Here is a 20,798-nt window from a genome sequence, read left to right on the forward strand (position 1 = left end):
TTCTTTTCTTTTCTTTTCTTTTCTTTTCTTTTCTTTTCTTTTCTTTTTTCCAATGACAAAATAGTATGTATCATTTTCCATGATTTTTTCAAACTTGTCCTTATAAACTGTAGGTGTCACTACCCTAAAATTACTGTGAAACTTCAGGCATTTAAATATACTTAGTTAGTGCCAGTATTACACAAGAAGGAAATTTCAATTTTCAAATAATTTTAACTACCATACAATCTTTTCATCTAGAAGTTGTTGATGTTGTGTGATATTACCTGTCTGAACAGCTAAACTCCACCACAACTGCTCTCTTAATACCTGTCCTCCTCAGAAGAGGGGAAGAAGAAAGTATGTTGGAAAAAAAAAATATATATACCAGTTTAGATAAGAATAATTTAGGTAAAGGGAAAAGGAAGAGATAAAAAAAACAACAAGCGAAGTCTGTGTGTAAGTGCAGAGAGGAAAAAAAATACATTCTCTACTTCCCATCAACAAATGATGTTTGGACACATCCTAGGAAGCAGGGCTTCAATACACTTAGGCATTGTTAGGGTGGACAGACATCTTCATAATGAAAGCACCCTCTCTCCTTACCATTTCCCAGCTTTTATTGCTGAGTGTGACATCATATGGTATGGCATATCCCTTTGGTCAGTTTAGGTCAGCTGCCCTGGAGATGCCCCCTCACCACCTCTTGCCCACTGCCAGCCTGCTGGCTCTTGGGGGTGGGTTGGAGGGAGTCTTGATGCTGTGCCAGTATTGCTCAGCAATGGTTAAAACACTAGTATGATATCAGTGCTGTTCTAGCTACAAGTGCAGAGCACTGCAATATATATGGGCCACTGCAGGGAAAGTTAACTCCATCCCAGCCAGAGCCAGTACATATGGCTACGTTCAGGGATACTTAAGTCAAATCCCTTAAACATAAAATGCTTTGTTTAAGATCTTAGAAATACAACCTTTTACACAGTGCTTGAGAAAGGTTTAATTCTATTCTTTAAAAGCTGAAAATCATCCTGCCTTTATACAAATAAAAGTATACCTATAAAAGGTAAATCACACCTGAAACTGAAAAAAAAAAATCATGTTTATTTCCACATACATAGAAGTGTATTGTAAGGGTCTATGCACAGTTGTATTGCAAGAAGTTTCCAGAAAAACAGGGTAAAATTTGAGATGAGTAGAGCAAAATTATACTTATTTATTCAGCTGTTATTTCTCTTCTTTCTACAGTTTCTACAGGGCTCGGTGCTGGGGCCGGTCCTCTTCAATATCTTCATTGATGAACTGGATGAGGGCATTGAGTGCACCCTCAGTAAGTTTGCAGATGACACCAAGTTAGGTACGTGTGTCGATCTGCTCGAGGGTAGGAAGGCTCTGCAGGAGGATCTGGAGAGGCTGGACAGATGGGCTGAGCGGCCAACTGTATGAAGTTCAACAAGGCCAAGTGCCGGGTCCTGCACCTGGAGTGCAATAACCCCAAGCAGAGCTACAGGCTGGGAGATGAGGGGTTGGAGAGCTGCCAGGCAGAGAAGGACCTGGGAGTGATGGTTGATAGTCGGCTGAATATGAGCCAGCAGTGTGCTCAGGTGGCCAAGAAGGCCAACAGCATCCTGGCTTGCATAAGAAACAGTGTGGCCAGCAGGGCCAGGGACGTGATTGTCCCCCTGTACTCGGCTCTAGTGAGGCCGCACCTCGAGTACTGTGTTCAGTTTTGGGCCCCTCACTACAAGAAGGACATGGAGGTGCTTGAGCGAGTCCAGAGAAGGGCTATGAAGCTGGTGAGGGGCCTGGAGAACAAGTCCTACGAGGAGTGGCTGAGGGAGCTGGGCTCTTTCAGCCTGGAGAAAAGGAGGCTCAGGGGTGACCTTATCGCTCTCTACAGGTACCTTAAAGGAGGCTGTAGTGAGGTGGGGGTTGGTCTGTTCTCCCACGTGCCTGGTGACAGGATGAGGGGGAATGGGCTTAAGTTGCGCCAGGGGAGTTTTAGGTTGGATGTTAGGAAGAACTTCTTTACCAAAAGGGTTGTTAGACATTGGAACGGGCTGCCCAGGGAGGTGGTGGAGTCACCATCCCTGGAGGCCTTTAAAAGACGTTTAGATGTAGAGCTTAGGGATATGGCTTAGTGGGGACTGTTAGTGTTAGGTCAGAGGTTGGACTTGATGATCTTGAGGTCTCTTCCAACCTAGAAATTCTGTGATTCTGTGATTCTGTGATCTCAAAACATGTAGACACAGCCTCATTCCATTGCAGATCGAGGTAAAACCTTCTGGCTGATTTTATAGGCTTGATCAAACAAGCTAGAGGAAATATTTCATTGTATGCTGTGCTGAGAAAGAATTTCAAGATTAGTTATACATTAACACCTAGAACTTTAATCTCCAAAGTAAATTAATAAATTGTATGTATGATTAAAACCACACAAGGGTCTGTAACAAATTCCATTCTCCTCTCAGATATTTAAAAAGTACTTTGGTGTCATCAAAAACTAATCTCAAAAAGTAATAGAACATAAAAATATATATAAGAACTATTGAAACAATTTATAAATTGAATTAAACATCCTCTGTGCTGCTATATGTGCACCAGTGATGACTTTTGTAGAAAATCACAGTTTCAAAATACTAAAACCCTGGGTGATAAATTAAGTGTTGCTGTACCCCTATTTACTTCCAGTTTGAGATGTAGAAAGATTTCTATGAATAGCACTTACTGTAATTATGGTCAAAGAACAAAGGTAAGCAGTATTATGTCATGCACAAGGTGTTGCATAGGCAACACAGTTGTGAAAAATTGACAGCTTTTCACAACAGCATTGTGAGCTGGATGGATATGTTTTTTCCTAGTGAGGTGCATGACCATAGGCACAAGGGCATCTCTGTGTCAAAGAAGCAGTTATAGTAAGAGAGATGTGGGGGTGGAGGGAAAGACCTCTGACTTGATGTATGATACTATCATGATTTCCCATTTTGCACGAATGGGAAGAAGTGTTAACGCCACTTCTTGTACTCTTCTCTACCTAAACATGATGAATCGGTGTGTGTACTATACATTATTTGATGCAGTAGTTTATTGACTCTCCATGATTGTGCTCATTTATCTCTCCTCACTGAGCGATAATATGCTGTTATGAGTCACAGTGCAAAATGTGCAAAAGGATAAAAGACTGCTACCAAAATTTTTAAGGAATTTGCTCTACTCTGAAGAATTTTTGAAGGATTTTTTTTTTTTTTTTTTCATCTAGATGCTTTTTATGTAGAAGTATGAAAAATATGAGGGACATTTGTTGAATAAAGTGTAGCAGAGGGACTTTATGCCTATATAATGATTTCTACTGTGTTACTGGCTTAGAGAAGTCAGTTAATCACAAGGAAGGAAGAAGCATTTTTCCCATGGGTCAAAACAAGATGATCTAGAAAAGCTCTCGGAACAGTTAAGAAGAATGGGAACAATAAAAAAAAATTTAAAAAATCTTGCATTGTTAGGTTCTCAGCTTCTATTAGTAGATCTATTTAAAATACATAAAAGTAGTTTGTTGCAAAGGCATAGATACATTTTCAAATCTGTTGCCATAGAAGTGTGTACAGAGTATCAGCAAGTTTTCAAAATTGGGATTAGATAAATTCATAAAGATATATTAGAAGGAATGGATTCGGGTCTACTCTTTAGCAACTGTAGTTTTGTGGATGCTGGGGAAGTAGTAGCTGAATGCAACAGAGAGAGGCCAAGCTTGCAAGCTGGCTCTAAATCTCTTCCTGCCACTGGAGGCACAGAGAAAACGGTGTTAGATAGACTGTTGATCTGCTTTAGTGTTCATTCTTGTGTTCTGAAACATCATGTGTACTAAATCATGAAGAATAGTTATTCTGCTGACTGCTCATCTGAAAACGTAAGTGTTCTTCCAATAAGGAAGACTGTCAAGAAAAGAACTCTAGATTAAGAATGTGTTGACAGACCTATTGTTTACATTTGGCTGCACTGAATAAGCTACTTGGACCAATATTAGAGGTGAAATTTCTGCAAAATAATGCAGGATGATAACCCCTCTAGAGCAGTGGATCAAACTCCTGTCAGCTTTCATAAAATGGAATAATGGAACTGACCCTTAGGTCTCCTGTAGTAACTGGGGACTATAGGACTGGCAGTTCTCCCTGCTGCCTCTGTTTTGGTCTCTTACTTTGTGTGAAATATAGAGCTTGAAGAAACATATACATTCAGTTTCTGGAGAGGAAGAACTTATCAGGCCCTCATCTCTTCTTTAGAGGGCTTTTGAAATGCTTGAATAATCCTGCTTTTTCCTTAATATTAAAGGCATGTCCAAATTCACCCTGTAGAACCCAGATAGAAGCATGGTTCAGGTGCGTATTTAACTGCTATTTTTATGCAGGTTTTGCAGGTGATGTCTGTTAAAGTGGCAGTGTGTACTGTTTACTGATCTGAGGTTACAAGCTGTCCACCTACTAATCTGGACTATACTTCAGTGAATGTCTGTGATTTATGGGTTTAATCAAAAGGATTAGAAAGTGAGGGTTTTTCTTCAAACCTTAGATTCAGTAGAACCTGTGGCCAGTGGCGAAACACTATAGTATCTCTAGTTGTTACTGTTCTTCATAAGTCTCAGAGCGCCAAAATAAACCCAGAAGAAAAAACAGTTGTTTCTGAGGAAATCCCTCCTAGATGGGCCATTTGCATGACCACGTCGTCAAGACTCAAGACATATATCACTGGGGTACTGCAGGATAAGTGACTACACAAATCCACTTCCCTTCAGGGAAAAACATGCAATGATGGAGGAGAATTTGTAATCAATGCTAGCTCATTCAGCAACACTAGTGCCTTATGGCTTTTCAGGTGTCATCATTGACAGTGCTTGCACTTTGTGGGAATCCTTTATCTTCATAAAGAAAGTGCTGCAGGGATACTGACTGCATGAAATACTTCATGCTTGGCACCATTTAGGTACAGGATGGACAATATATAGCTGGTCTTCTTTTACTACTTGAAATCTTCAGTGTGTTACAGGGTTGAATCATTAAAAGACATTTGGATCCTCGGGAAGTGTTATACTCTTCAAATGCTTTATGGTTTTCAGAACTTCCAAGAAACAGAGTAGAATAGAATAGTTCAGTTGGAAGGGACCTACAAAGATTATCTAATATAACTGCCTGACAGCTTCAGGGCTAACCAAAAGTTAAAGCTTGTTATTGAAGGTGTTATCTTAATGCTTCTTGAACACTGACATCCATGGGGTATCAACAACTCGCTAAGAAGCCTGTTCCAGTATTTGACCACCTTTATGGTAAAGAAATTTTTCCTGACATCCAGTCTGAACCTCCCCTGTCTCAGCTTTGTGTCATTCTTGCATGCCCTATTATTGGTTACCAAGGAGAAGAGATTGGCACTTCCCTCTCTACTTCCCCTACTCAGGCAGTTGTAGAGAGCAACAGGGTCACCTCTTAGCCTCCTTTAATCCAAACTAGACAACTCAAGTGCCCTCAGCTTCTGCTCATAGGACATGCTTTCCCATCCTTTTACCTGTTTTGTTGACCTCTTCTGGATGCTTTCAAGTATCTTAATATCCTTTTTGTATTGTGGAGCTCAGAACTGCACACAATATTCTAGGTGAGGATGCATCAGCACTAAATAAAGCAGATACCTTTTGTAGACTGGCTGGCTATGCTATGTTAAAGGAACCACAAAATGTTTTGCCCTCTTGGCTGTGAGGGAACACTGCTGACTTGTGTTGAACCTCCTGTTGAAGCACCCCCAGACCCCTTCTTGGCTCAAGCAATAGGCTTCAGCCCTTTACCTGGAGAATGCTTCTTTCTGTAAGAAAGGGTATGCTGATCATTCAGCTTGAAATTTTCTTCTTTTCAGTTTCATGTGTGGTGTTTTTCTTCTGTGCTGTCTACATCCTTCCTAAACTGATACCTGTATTACTGCTATCCTCTTTTTTAATCTTCATTTTTCCTCAGTCATGTTTAACTGACTTTTTTATATTTTTTTAAGGTTCTCATCAGGGACAGTGTAAGACAGACCTATCCCATTTTGTCCAGTGATTTCTGCCCCCCTTTAACAAAGCAAATTAAATTCCACTCCACTGCCTCATCTCATACTTCCCAGGCTGCTTGTTCTATGCTACTCTAAAATTGCTCAATTTTCCTTTTGCTGGGTTTTCAGATAATTGTAGTGAGGCTGTCCCTTTAAATTACAGCTCTTCTGTCCCCTATTTCAGCCAAGTTACTGAGCCATTTCTTCTCTATATTGCCTGAGACTTTTTTTTTTTTTTTTCTTAGCCATGCTTCAGTGTCTGCCTGAAGTGTTTTCAGTGCTCTGTACAAAGAGCACATAAAGAAAAAAAACTTACTGTTCTTTGCATGTAACCTACATACTACCATTCTGTTTGTTTTGTGGGCTTAGAATTGGGCAGATGAGGCCAAAAACACCTTCCTTAGCAAAATTATTGTATTGCATTGATTCAATGTAGTACTGAATTAGGCTCTGTGCTGCTCCCAAACTGTGACAGTGGCCTTGATGTCAGGTTCTTAGTAGTGGTGTGGTTGTTTTTTTCTTTCTTTTCTTTATTTTTTTTTCCTTAGATAATAAATTTGGACTTGTGTTCTTTTCTTGGCAGTAATGCAGACTCCCTGTTTGACCTTAAAAATCACAGTGTTTACTTCCTCACCTGCAACATGTTTGTGGGGATAGTATTGTCCAGCTTCTGCAGTATGGTGCAGCAAAATCTTTACAGGGACAATTGTCTGCATCTGAAATTTAGTTTTATCTGAAGAGTGTGTCAGCAATGCAGATTTGTATTGTCACAAATGGTGAAAACTTTCCTGTCACGGCTACTGTCAAAAACAAAATGTAATTATAAGAGACAGAATTTGGAAACAGTGCAAGGGAATTGGAATAGAGACATTCCAAAGGATGTTGCCAAAGATGCAAAGGGTCAGGACTTAATGCAGCCTATACTGTGTGAAAGATTAACATTGATCTGGGAACCCCACTCTCACTGATGCCATGAATGTCTCAGAATTTGTGTTTACTGGCAGTGTACAAAACAACTGGGACTGAAGGATGAGGAGTGAATGCTATGGAAATATGGTACATATTGGGTCTTTGCTACTCTCCTCACCTATAACTCTGAAGTAGTAAATGATAGAGTACGTGTATAAAAACTGCCAGGTCTATATTATTGTGACCTCATTTCTGTTTCTACCTTCTCTCTTTCCTTAACCAGTGTTACTGTGTGAAGGCCTATGCTTTGATACTGAAACACTTCAAGCAACCTCTGAACATTTCAAGCGAGTAGTGAGTGTCTATTAGAGATGGTGGAATCTGCAGAGAATCTTCATGGATTCTAATGCTGGCATCAATGCAAGAAAAGTGTTGGGAATGGGTTGGCTCTGGATGGTCTGCTTCTTTCATCTAGTCACCTCTCTAGAAGGTAAGAGTAGATTTTATGAAATGCAAGAACTTTACAGGTTTTTCTCCAGAGGAAAAAAAAATAGAAGTGTCTTCTCCAGAATGCTTATCACAGTAAAGATAAGCATTAAGCAAATACCTTTGTGTTTTTGATGGTTTCACTATCTCCTGAGATACAAAAGGTACTAATATTGTTTCTAGTGTAACAGGCAACAACACCTCATATGAAGAACTAGTCCCATTAATGGATACTTCTGCAGCCTGTTTCAGGAGTGACACTGTCAAATACTAAACTCCGTGCCCCATGAATAAGCTTGTTGTTTATGCTTTGCATGTATTTGATTGCTATGTTAATGTTCTTGCACCATGTTTGTTTTGAGAAAGTCTCTAAAGGTTTATGCTGTCTTACAAGGCAGCATCCAGTGGGCTACAGGAATTTTTGCCTTTCACCATCTGAACAGCTTGTCCCATGTAATAGACATGGAGAGAATACTTTGCATTAACTAGAAGAGGCAGTTTGGATTGAGCCAGGAGAGGAAGAGGCAAGGAGAGAGAGCAGTGATGAGATGATAGAGTAAAGACAGGAAGGGGAGAAGAAAGGCCAAGAAAAGAGGATAAGGAAGAACAGGGAGGATAATGAGAACAGGAGATGAGATGGCAGCTATGAGAGTGATTTAGAGAAGGGCAGAGGTATTGTAAACCATCCTCCTGATTGTTCAAAGAAATATCCTTGCAGCTACACTTGTTCACTGAACTGCACTGCATTGTGCTGAATGTTCATCTTGCATACATGAAAGCCTCTGAAAAAGGAGAAAAGAGAGAAGAGGAATCAAAGAGAGACAGGGCAGGAAAGACCTGGAGGAAGGGGAAAAAAACTGTGGGAGATGTAAGAAAAAGCAAGTGGAGAATGGAAAGAAAAAAAAATAAATTATTTTTTCTATTTAATAGTGAAGAGGAAAGCATTCCTTCACTTAGTAGGAGGGGAGAAGAGAAGAGTGGAATTGAGTGGGGGAAGTTCAGAGGGAAAATCATTGATATACACTAATACCGAAGTCTCTGAAACTGTTCATTAATGATATTTAAATTAAGTACTTTAGGAGTTGTCATTCCCTTGTGTAACTGAGACAGAGAAGGTGGGGAAAATGTCCTTCTTCCCCAAGTATGAAGTAATTCAGTGACACCTGTTAGGAACATTTTCAGAATTCAGTGATCTCCCCTGAAAGTTTCTAGTCATGAAAGAATTTAGAAAATGCTGTTTGATACAGCCTCACAGATCACATGATTTCAATGTCCTTATCAGAATAAGACAGTAAAATTCTGCCTATGGAGAAGTACAGCTGGCCAGGAGCTGAAATGAAACTCAGTTCAGTCAGGGGAGACAGAACCTTGTGTTTTCACAGTATAATTTAGAATTAGGATTGCTCCCCAAAGCTAATTAGTATCACAGATGTAAGTATTTTTGTTTTGGTCAAAAGACAAATAATTATTATACGTTAGGGGAAGGACAGTAAGTGATGACTGACATGTAAAAAGTTTTGCTACAGTTATCCATAAGAAAGGAAAAAAAGCCATGGCCATTTTGTTAACTCATGATTATATATAGTTGAAACCTGAAACTTCAGATTAGAGGTTTAAGTTGAGAAAGCCCCACTGGTCTTTAATAAACCTTACCAAAAAAAAAAAAAAAAGAAAAAAAAAGAAAAAAAAGAAAAATATGTCTCAACACTAGCAGACGAGGAATGACTGAGTAGGTAATATCAATGAAGATAATTTTGCTTCAAGGTTTTATCAGGCGTTTTTGTTTCAAACTAAATGTTGTTTGAAATTTTCTATCAGTGGAAAAACAATATTGTTAAAACCTTGATATAAATGGTTAAGAAATAAAAGGAGAAGCTGGAGAGTGGAATAGGAAAACAGCCAAATTATTCACACCATCTTTCTATATATTCTAAAGAGAGCAAATACTTTTTAGGCCGAATGTTTTTCAAGTATAATGAAGGCAGTACTCTTTTACAAGACCTAATGGAACTTCAAGACTCCTCAGAAGAAGTTCTTATATGTAATTTAAAATGATTTTGTTCTTGTTGGTGTTTTTTTTTTTTTTTTATGCATAAAAAGGAATTACCAGGCTGAATTCATTTAATACAGTTGGAGAATTGAGCATGTCTGTCCAAAATTTTCCAGACATGATTTTTAGAGTAGAGAGCAATCTGCATGGGAAGCATAAGGCAAAACTGTTTGGGAAACAGAAGGCATTTGTGAACTTATTATTTCAACTTTATAAAAGGAAACAAGATTACACAATGGTTCTCGTTAAGATTGTATTTCCCAATGTTTATGGCACTTCAAGAGTTTTTGAGGTTTTAATTTGGGGAGTATTATTTTTTAGCTACCCACTGGGTGATAAAATGATTTTTTCCTTGTTTTTGAAAAATCCTTAACTAAAAATGCACAGAAATTATATTTCCATCAGTAGCTATGGATGTATATTATTATTGTATACAGTTTGTCATGTAAGATTTTTGGCAAATTAACTTTATTAATCATAATAGGTAGGGTAGCTTAGAATTTCAGAATGCCTGATGGGCTGCAGCCAAAATATAGGAGAACAAGTCAAAACTTTCTAATTAAATAGCTTTTACTAAGATACAGAGTTAAATTTTCTGTGGAATGTTACTTTTGTTTCAACAGAGTTATAAATGCTTACAGCTATAAACGCAATTGTAGCTCATTTTGCAGAACTCATTAAATATGTGCAAAATGAATGATGTGTTCTGCATATGAATGACTATGTTTGTTTTACAGCAAATGGTCCAGCCTGTGGAATGGCTGGACGGTCTTTTTAAATGCCTTCTGGAAGTTCAAGATAGAGAGAGGTTAATTGCGCTTCTTTGGTAACAACTTTTCACATTAGTGTATCTCCTTAGCAAAAGGGAATACAGTCACAAAAAGTCGTGATCAGGTATTATTATTTATTTTTTCCCCTACCTTTTCTATTAACTGGTTGACATCTTGGTTTACTGAAAACACCTTAGATTGCTCAAAATAGCTTGACATGAAGTGAAGGAAAACTTTTTGTTTGTTTGCTTGTTATTTGCATGAGTAATTAAAGTCCTAGCAAATATTTTTCTGTTATGAAGACATAACAGACAACATATTTTTCTGTTATGAAGACATGACCAGGTGGATAGATGATGGAAAAGCAGTGGACATGGTCTATCTTCATTTCAGTAAAGCATTTGACACCATCTCCCACAGCATCCTTGCAGCTAAAGGATGAAGGCCATTAGGGAGTGCGAGCGGGAGATAGACTGGTGGAGCAACTCCCTGCAAGGTCTGAAGGAGAGGCACCGGGGTGAGACTCCCCTAATGGGGGTGGACCCCTGCCTGGTCACTGTTGGGCAGAGAGAGGGGACCTAGGAGTTGAGGAGGAATGGAGACAGGTCCCTGCTCGACGTTGCAGGAAACTCCCCCCACCGCCTGCCCCACCTTCCCAGGTGCCCTTATGCAACAGGTTTGAGGCCCTGGAGCTTGAGAGAGCAGTTGGTGAGGGTGTGACAGAAAAGTTAACCAGGAAGCCTAGGGTGAGGAAGTCTGCTCCATGCCTCAAGACTGCTCCCACCAAGAAGGAAAGAAGGGTGATCATTGTGGGCGACTCCCTTCTCAGAGGAACGGAGGGCCCTATATGTTGGCCTGACCCTACCCGTAGGGAAGTCTGCTGCCTCCCTGGGGCCAGGGTCAGGGATGTTGCCAGAAAGCTTCCCAACCTGGTTCCCCCCTCTGATTACTACCCGCTACTGATAGTCCAGGCTGGCAGTGATAACATTGATGAGAGAAGCCTGAAGGCTATCAAACGAGACTTCAGGGGGTTGGGACGGTTAGTGGATGGAGCGGGAGTACAGGTGGTGTTTTCGTCCATTCCTACAGTGGCAGGGAATGGTTCAGAGAGGACACGAAAAGCCCACCTGATAAACACGTGACTCAGAGGCTGGTGCCAACACAGAAGTTTTGGGTTCTTTGACCACGGGGCGCTCTACTCGGCACCTGGCCTGATGGCCGCAGATGGGTCCCAACTGTCCGCAAGGGGAAATCGGATCCTGGCCCAGGAGTTGGCAGGGCTCATTGAGAGGGCTTTAAACTAGGTAAGAAGGGGGATGGGGATGAAATAAAGCTTTTTGGAGGTGTGCCAGGGGGAACAATGGCAAGGCTGGGGGAGGAGGCTAAGGCCCAGCTGAAGTGCATTTACACTAATGCACGCAGCATGGGCAACAAGCAGGAGGAGCTGGAAGCCATTGCGCAGCACGCAGGCTATGACTTGGTTGCCATCACGGAAACGTGGTGAGACCACTCTCATGACTGGAGTACTGCAATGGCTGGCTATAGATTCTTCAGAAGGGACAGGCAGCATGGAAGGGGTGGTGGAGTGGCTCTCTATATTAGAGAGTGTTTTGATGTCATTGAACTTGAGGCTGGGAATGACAAGGTGGAGTCACTATGGGTTAGGATCAGTGGAAAGGCCAACAAGGGAAGCATCCTGGTGGGGGTCTGTTATAGACCGCCAAACCAGGATGAGGGGACGGATGAGGAGTTCTACAGGCAGCTGGCAGAAGTTGTGAAATCATCAGCGCTTGTTCTTGTGGGGGACTTTAACTTCCCTGACATATCCTGGAAACACAACACAGCCCAGAGAAAGCAGTCTAGGAGGTTTCTGGAGAGTGTGGAAGATAGCTTCCTGACGCAGCTGGTTGGCAAGCCTACCAGGGGAGGTGCCCTGCTAGACCTTCTGTTCACTAACAGAGAAGGACTGGTGGGAGATGTGGTGGTTGGGGGCTGTCTTGGGCAGAGTGACCACAAAATGGTAGAGTTCTCGATACTTGGCAAAGTCAGGAAGGGGATCAGTAAAACCGCTGTCTTTGACTTCCAGAGGGCTGACTTTGAGCTGTTCAGGACACTGGTTGGCAGGGTCCCTTGGGAGGCGGTTCTGAAAGACAGAGGAGCCCAGGAAGGCTGGGCACTCTTCAAGAAAGAAATCTTAATGGCTCAGGAGCGGTCTGTCCCCACGTGCCCAAAGATGAGCCAGCGTGGAAGAAGACCAGCCTGGCTGAGCAGAGAGCTGTGGCTCGAGCTTAGGAGAAAAAAGAGGGTTTATAATCTTTGGAAAAGAGGGCGGGCCACTCAGGGGACTACAAGGATGCTGCGAGGCGGTGCAGGGACAAAATCAGAAAGGCCAAAGCTCATCTGGAGCTCAATCTGGCCACTGCTGTAAAGACAACAAAAAATGTTTTTTATAAATACATCAATACAAAAAGGAGGACTAAGGAGAATCTTCACCCTTTACTGGATGAGGGGGGAAACTTAGTAACCAGAGATGAGGAAAAAGCTGAGGTGCTTAACACCTTCTTTGCCTCAGTCTTTAACAGCAAAACCAGCTGTTCTCTGGACGCCCAGTACTGTAAACTGGTGGAAGGGGTTGGGGAGCAGAATGTGGCCTCCACAATCCACGAGGAAATGGTTGGCGACCTGCTACAGCATTTGGATGTACGCAAGTCAATGGGGCCGGATGGGATCCACCCAAGGATACTGAGAGAACTGGTGGAGGAGCTGGCCAAGCCGCTTTCCATCATTTATCAGCAGTCCTGGCTATCGGGGAAGGTCTCACTTGACTGGCGGCTAGCAAACGTGACGCCCATCTACAAGAAGGGCCGGAGGACTGACCCAGGGAACTACAGGCCTGTCAGTTTGACCTCAGTGCCAGGGAAGCTCATGGAGCAGATTATCTTGGGTGTCATCATGCAGCAGTTGCAGGGCAAGCAGGCAATCAGGCCTAGTCAGCATGGGTCTATGAAGGGCAGGTCCTGTTTGACGAACCTGATCTCCTTCTATGACAAGGTGACATGCTTAGTGGATGAGAGAAAGGCTGTGGACGTGGTCTACCTTGACTTCAGTAAGGCATTTGACACCGTTCCACACAGCATTCTCCTCAAGAAACTGGCTGCTCATGGCTTGGACTGGCGTACACTTCACTGGGTTAAGAGCTGGCTGGATGGCTGGGCCCAGAGAGTTGTGGTGAATGGAGTCAAATCCAGTTGGAGGCTGGTCACTAGTGGAGTCCTCCAGGGCTCGGTACTGGGGCCAGTCCTCTTTAACATCTTAATCGATGAACTAGACGAGGGGATCAAGCGCACCCTCAGGAAGTTTGCAGACAACACCAAGTTAGGTACGTGTGTCGATCTCCTCGAGGGTAGGAAGGCTCTGCAGAAGGATCTGGATAGGCTGGACAGATGGGCCGAGGCCAACGATATGAAGTTCAACAAGGCCAAGTGCCGCGTCCTGCACCTGCAACAACCCCAAGCAGAGCTACAGGCTGGGAGATGTGTGGTTAGAAAGCTGCCAGGCAGAGAAGGACCTGGGAGTATTGGTTGACAGTCGGCTGAATATGAGCCAGCAGTGTGCTCAGGCGGCCAAGAAGGCCAGCAGCATCCTGGCTTGCATAAGAAGCAGCGTGGCCAGCAGGTCCAGGGAAGTGATTGTGCCCCTGTACTCGGCTCTAGTGATGCCGCACCTCGAGTACTGTGTTCAGTTTTGGGCCCCTCGCTACAAGAAGCACATGGAGGTGCTTGAGTGAGTCCAGAGAAGGGCTATGAAGCTGGTGAAGGGTCTGGAGAACAAGTCTTACGAGGAGTGGCTGAGGGAGCTGGGACTATTTATCCTGGAGAAGAGGAGGCTCAGGGGCGACCTTAGTGCACTCTACAGGTACCTGAAAGGAGGCTGTAGCGAGGTGGCAGTTGGTCTATTCTCCCACGTGCCTGGTGACAGGACGAGGGGGAATGGGCTAAAGTTGCACCAGGGGAGGTTTAGGTTGGATATTAGGAAGAACTTATTTACTGAACGGGTTTTAATCACTGGAATAGGCTGCCCAGGGAAGTAGTTGAGTCACCATCCCTGGAGGTCTTTAAAAGACATTTAGATGTAGAGCTTAGGGATATGGTTTAGTGGAAGATTTGTTAGCATTAGGTCAGAGGTTGGACTAGATGATCTTGGAGTTCTCTTCCAACCTAGACTATTCTGTGATTCTGTGTGATTCTGTAAACTGAGGAAGGGTGGTCTGGATGATCAGGTAGTGAGGTGGACTGTGAACTGGCTGAAGGAAAGAAGCCATAAGGTTGTGGTCAATGGGACAGAGTCAATTTCAAGTCCTGTATCTAGTGGAGTCCCTTGAGGGTCAGTACTGGGACAAATATTGTTCAGTATATTCATCAATGACTTAGATGAGGGAATAGAGTGCACTGTCAGCAAATTTGCTGATGACACTAAACTGGGAGGAGTGGCTGACATGCCAGAAGACTGTGCTGGTATCCAGTGGGACCTCAACAGGCTGGAGAATTGGGCGGGGAGAAATCTAATTAAATATAACAAGGGCAAGTATAGAGTCCTGCATCTGGGCAAGAACAGCTCCAGGCACCAACATAAGTTCGGGACCACCCTGCTGGAGAGCAGTGAAGGGGAGAAGGACCTGAAGGTCCTGGTGGACATTGGGATGACCATGAGCCAGCAGTGTGCCCTTGTGGCCAATAAGGCTAATGGCATCCTGGGGTATATCAGAAGGGGTGCAGTTAGCAGGTCAAGAGAGGTTCTCCTCCCCCTCTACTCTGCTCTGGTGAGACCGCATCTGGAATATTGTGTCCAGTTCTGGGCCCCTCAGTTCAAGAAGGGCAGGAAACTGCTTGAGAGAGTCCAGCACATAACCACGAGGATGATTAAGGGAGTGGAGCATCTCCCTTACAAGGAAAGGCTGAGGGAGCTGGGACTTGGAGAAGAGGAGACTGAGGGCTGACCTTTGATGGGGGTAGGGAGGGGAGCTAAAAGTGACAGAGAAGGGCTGGGGGAAGTCGTCACTGCTGTCACTGTTGAAGACAGGGAAAAACCTCTGAACTCTCCCATAGGACCGGCTGAGGGCTCCTCAGAGAAGGAAGGGTTCCCGATGCCCCGTCTGGTTTCTTCTTCTTGCATCCCCCCAGGGGTAATTGCACATGCTGCTTCCCTAAAGTGCCTGTACACCAATGCGCGGAGCATGGGAAATAAACAGGATGAGCTCGAGATCTATGTTCGGTCACGGGGCCACGATCTCGTTGCTATCACTGGGACGTGGTGGGACAGCTCTCATGACTGGAACACTGTCATGGAGGGCTATGTCCTTTTTAGGAAAGACAGGCTGGAGAAGCATGGGGGTGGGGTTGCCCTTTATGTGAGGGAGCAATTAGAGTGTACCCAGCTCCACCTGGGGGAGGGTGAAGGACAAGTGGAGAGCTTGTGGGTGAGAATTAAGGGGTGGGCTGGTTTGGGGAACACGGTGGTGGCGGTCTACTACAGGCCACCAGATCAGCAGGAGGAGGTTGATGAGGCCTTCTACGAGCAGCTGGTAGTAGCCTCACAATCACGAGCACTGGTCCTCATGGGGGACTTCAATTACCCAGACATCTGTTGGGTAAGCAACTCGGCCAGGCACACGCAGTCCAAAGAGTTCCTACATCACGTTGAGGACAATTTTCTGACACAGGTGGCGGACGAGCCGATGAGGCGGAGGGTGCTCCTGGATCTTGTTCTTACCAACAGGGATGGCCTTGTTACGGATGTGAATGTTGGGGGCAGCCTGGGATGCAGTGACCATGAGATGGTGGAGTTCCAGATGGAACTAGGCAGAGGAAGTAATGCTAAAAGCAGGATTGCTACCCTGGACTTTCAAAGAGCCAACTTTGACCTCTTCCAGGACCTGCTTGGGAGTATCTCATGGGCTAGGTTGCTAGAAGGCAAGGGTGCTCGTGAGAGCTGGACTACATTTAAGCAGCACTTCTTCCATGCTCAGGATCAGTGCATCCCGAAGAATAGGAAATTGGGGAAGGGGGGCAGGAAACCTACATGGATGAGCAAGGAGCTCATCGATAGGATCAAAAGGAAGAGCAAGGTCTATGTAATGTGGAAAAAGGGCCTGTCCTCTTGGGAGGAGTACAGACATGTTGTCACTGCCTGCAGGGACGCGATGAGGAAGGCTAAAGCTCACCTAGAGATGAGGCTTGCCAAAGAGATAAAGGATAATAAGAAGGCTTTTTTCAAGTATGTAAACAGCAAGAGGAAGACTAGGGATAATGTGGGTCCCTTGCTGAACAAGGGAGGGGGTACTGGTCACGGAAGACGTCGAGAAGGCAGAGGTACTGAATGCTTTCTTTGTTTCAGTCTTTGCTTCAAGGACACTCCCCCGGGACTCCTCACCCGTGGCAATAGGACAAAGGGTCTGGGAAATGGAGGGCTCCCCCCTGGTGGACATGAGAGTGGTTCAGGAGCGTCTGAGTGGGCTCAATGCACACAGATCCATGGGTCCCGAAGGGATGCATCTGTGTGTGCTAAGGGAGCTGGCAGATGTGATTGCCGAACTGCTCTCTATCATCTTTGAAAGGTCCTGGAGAATGGACGAGGTGCCTGAAGACTGGAGGATAGCCACTGTCACTCCGGTCTTCAAGAAGGGCAGGAAGGAGGATCCAGGAAACTACAGGCCAGTCAGTCTCACCTCTGTCCCTGGAAAGGTGTTGGAACAGCTTGTTCTGGATGCCATCTCCAAGCAATTGGAAGAGAAGCGGGTTATGAGGAGTAGTCAGCATGGATTCACCAAGGGGAAGTCATGCTCGACCAACCTTGTTGCCATCACTAGCTGGGTAGATGGGGGGAGAGCAGTGGATGTCATCTACCTTGACTTTAGCAAGGCTTTCAATACTGTCTCCCATGACATCCTACTAGCAAAGTTGAGAAAGTGTGGGATAGATGAGTGGACGGTGAGGTGCGTTGAGAACTGGCTGACTGGCCGAGCTCAGAGGGTGGTGATCGGTGCAGCAGAGTCTGGCTGGAGGCCTGTGACTAGCGGTGTTCCCCAGGGGTCGGTGCTGGGTCCGGTCTTGTTCAACATCTTCATCAACGACCTTGATGAGGGAATAGTGTCTGCCCTCAGCAAGTACACTGATGACACAAAGCGGGGAGGAGTGGCTGACACGCCAGAAGGCTGTACTGCCATTCAGCGAGACCTGGACCGGCTGGAGAGATGGGCAGGAAGAAACCAAATGAGGTTTAATAAGAGCAAATGTAGAGCCCTGCACCTGGGAAGGAACAACCGCATGTATCAGTACAGGCTGGGGGATGACCTGCTGGAGACGAGCTCTGCGGAGAAGGACCTGGGGGTCCTGGTGGACGACAGGTTGACCATGAGCCAGCAGTGTGCCCTGGTGGCCAAGAGGGCTAATGGGATCCTGGTGTGCATTAAAAGGAGCGTGGCCAGCAGGTCAAGGGAGGTGATCCTCCCCCTCTATTCTGCCCTGGTCAGGCCTCCCCTGGAGTAGTGTGCCCAATTCTGGGCTCCCCGGTACAAAAAAGACAGGGATCTCCTGGAAAGAGTGCAGCAGAGGGCCACAAAGATGATACGAGGCCTGGAGCATCTTCCCTATAAAGAAAGGCTGAGAGACCTGGGTCTGTTCAGCCTGGAGAAGAGAAGACAGAGAGGGGATCTTATCAATGTGTACAAATATTTGAGGGGTAGCTAAGGATGTAGCTAACCTCTTCTCAGTGGTTTGTGGGGATAGGACAAGGGGCAACGGCCACAAAATAGAACACAGGAAGTTCCGCACCGACATGTGAAAGAACTTCTTCACGGTGAGAGTGATGGAGCACTGGAACAGGCTGCCTAGAGAGGTTGTGGAGTCTCCTTCTCTGGAGATATTCAAGTCCCGTCTGGACGCCTACCTGGGCAGCCTGCTCTGAGGAACCTGCTTTGGCAGGGGGGTTGGACCCAATGATCTTTCAAGGTCCCTTCCAACCCCTACAGTTCTGTGATTTTGTGATTCTGTGATTCTTATTAATGTTTATAAATATATAAAGGATGAGTGCCAGGAGGATGGAGCAAGGCTCTTCTTGGTGACAACTAATGTTAAGACAAGGGGCAGAGGGGGCAGTCTGGAACACAGGAGGTTCCACTTAAATGTGAGAAGAAACTTTTTAATTGTGAGGGTGACAGAACACTAGAAAAGGCTGCCCAGCGGGGTTGTGGAGTTTCCTTCTCTGGAGTTATTCAAAACTTGCCTGGATGTGTTCCTGTGTAACATGATCTAGGTGTTCCTGTTCTGGCAGGGGGATTGGACTAGATGAACTTTCAAGGTCCCTTTCAATCCCTAACATTCTGTGATTCTGTGGTGTTCTTTGCAGTTCTTTCATGACACCTCTATATGCAATATTTTTTGCCACATACTTGGGGAGCCCAGAGCGGAGGAATCTCCTCTTGTAAACAACAGAAGATGGATGGGAGCTGGTTTGGAAGAGGAGGAGTTTTGAGGTTATCCCAGTGGTCAGTCTCAGCAGTTCCACTTCATTTGTTTTCTTCCATAATAGTTTACTCACTAGGTTTTGAGCTAGTACATCCTCATTCCTACATATGGTGTATACCATAGCCTTATGCTAAAGCTGTTCACAAGCTTCTGGCTAGTTCTTTCTGCTTGGAGGCCTGTAGGACTGTAGAAGCTATTCATGCTGCAGCTAACACTTTATATTTAAAGCTAATTAAAGCTTCAGAGAAAAGGAACAGCATTCTTATAATACACAGTATCTAGGACTTTCAGTGTATGCTTTAGTAAAAACACAGAAGACCCAAGCTGAGTTGTTAATATTTCTGAAACAAACTAACAAAAAAGCACAAAAACATAGATAAATTTTAAACATAATATTGTACTGTTATCAAAAGTAGTTAGTTTGATGGCAGTGGAATTAGGCAGTTGGATAAGTTCTAGACTCAACAGTTGGTTATTTGCAGAATGAAGATCTTAAGTGGTGGAGGAATACATATTATACTGTATTACTAAAAAAGTTGTATATACTGTATTACTAGGAAAGTTATTATTTTAATTTGATTGCATATGCAAAGCATTCAATGCCTTTTTTTTTTTTTCCTTTGTTTCTGGTTTTCTACATTTCCTGACATCAACAGAGGATTTTTTAAAAAATAGAATAAAATACAACATTCAAATCATGAAAGTTCCCCAAAAGCTTTAATGAAAGACTGAGAAAATGAAAGAGAAAAATAAAGCTTAAATGCTGTGGTACCTTACAAATAGCTGTGTAGTTCCCAGCCTGAACCATCTGGCTGTCATTTGTGCGTTTCACAGATGTTACATAACTCCTGACTGAGATGCTGATGACAGCTTCAATACATTGATAGACAGCATTTTGCTCTCACATAGCAAGTGGTCAAAAATTATTTTACTACATGGAACTCACTAGATACATATTCTGTTAACTCCACATGACTTTTTTATTAATTACATGTGAGTACAGGTGTGATAGTGGAATATTCATTACCAGAATGACTTCACAGTATAGATTTATCTTAAGAAAAAGAAAATCAAACTCATTTGTTTAATATAGATTGGTTTTGTATATATTCTCTAATATAAGGAGGCATATTCTATAACTAGCTTATTTTGTCATGTTAAGTCATAGCTGAACTGTAAAGAAGACTTTTTGTTATAAAAATAATAGCAAAGTTTTTATTTGGTGGTTATGACAAAGTGGGAAAATTTATTTGGAGGGTGGGGCCCCCAGCACAAGAATCATAGAATTGTAGAATCACTAAGGTTGGAAAAGACCTCCAAGATCATCTGGTCTAACCATACCTCTACCACCAATGTCACCCACTAAACCATGCTCCTAAGTACCATGTCCAACTTTTCTTTAAACACCCCCAGGGATGATGGCTTCACCACCTCCCTGGGCAATTTGTTCCAATGCTGAGCTACTCTTTCTGAGAAGAAATTTCTCCAAATTTCCAACCTGAACCTCCCCTGGCACAACTTGAGGCCATTCCCTCTAGTCCTATCACTAGTTATCTGCAAGAAGAGGCTGACCCCCTGCTCCCCACAACTTCCTTTCAGGTAGTTGTAGAGAACAATAAGGTCTCCCCTGAGCCTCCTCTTCTCCACACTAAACAATCCCAGTTCCCTCAGCTGCTCCTCATAGTCATTGTGTTCCAGACTCTTTTCCAGCTTTCACTTGCCTTGCATGGCCTCAATGTCTTTCTTGTACTGAGGGGCCAAAAACTGAACACAGTACTCAAGGTGTGGCCTCACCAGAGCATAGTACAGGCGGACAATCCCCTCCCTAATCCTGCTGGCTATGCTATTTTAATAGAAGTCAGGATGCTGTTGACCTTCTTGGCCACCTAGGCACACTGTCAGCTCATGTTCAGGTGAGCATCAACTAGCACCCCTAATCCCTTTCCTCTGCACAGCTTTCAAGCCACTCTGCACCAAGCCTGTAGCTTTGCATAGGGTTGTTGTGGCCAAAGTGCAGGA

At 44.0% G+C, this 20,798-nt stretch overlaps 1 protein-coding gene and 1 long non-coding RNA gene across 2 annotated transcripts in view; one reads left to right on the forward strand and one right to left on the reverse strand.

Annotated features, from left to right (window-relative positions):
* The window catches only part of LOC118158777, a 34,655-nt gene that overhangs the window by 8,883 nt on the left and 4,974 nt on the right, over positions 1-20,798 (reverse strand). Inside the window, exon 3 of the long non-coding RNA XR_004746895.1 lies at positions 7,232-7,434. This is a non-coding gene — a long non-coding RNA (uncharacterized LOC118158777). The remainder of the gene's footprint in view (positions 1-7,231; positions 7,435-20,798) is intronic.
* EPHB6 (EPH receptor B6) overlaps positions 7,334-20,798 on the forward strand; it is a 68,858-nt gene continuing 55,393 nt past the window's right edge. The window contains exon 1 of the mRNA XM_035313452.1: positions 7,334-7,441. Within this exon, the coding sequence (XP_035169343.1) occupies positions 7,348-7,441 (94 nt within the window). The 5' untranslated portion in view covers positions 7,334-7,347. The remainder of the gene's footprint in view (positions 7,442-20,798) is intronic.

The sequence above is a fragment of the Oxyura jamaicensis genome, chromosome 1 (assembly GCF_011077185.1).
Source record: "Oxyura jamaicensis isolate SHBP4307 breed ruddy duck chromosome 1, BPBGC_Ojam_1.0, whole genome shotgun sequence".
In the NCBI taxonomy this organism is placed as follows: Eukaryota; Metazoa; Chordata; class Aves; order Anseriformes; family Anatidae; genus Oxyura; species Oxyura jamaicensis.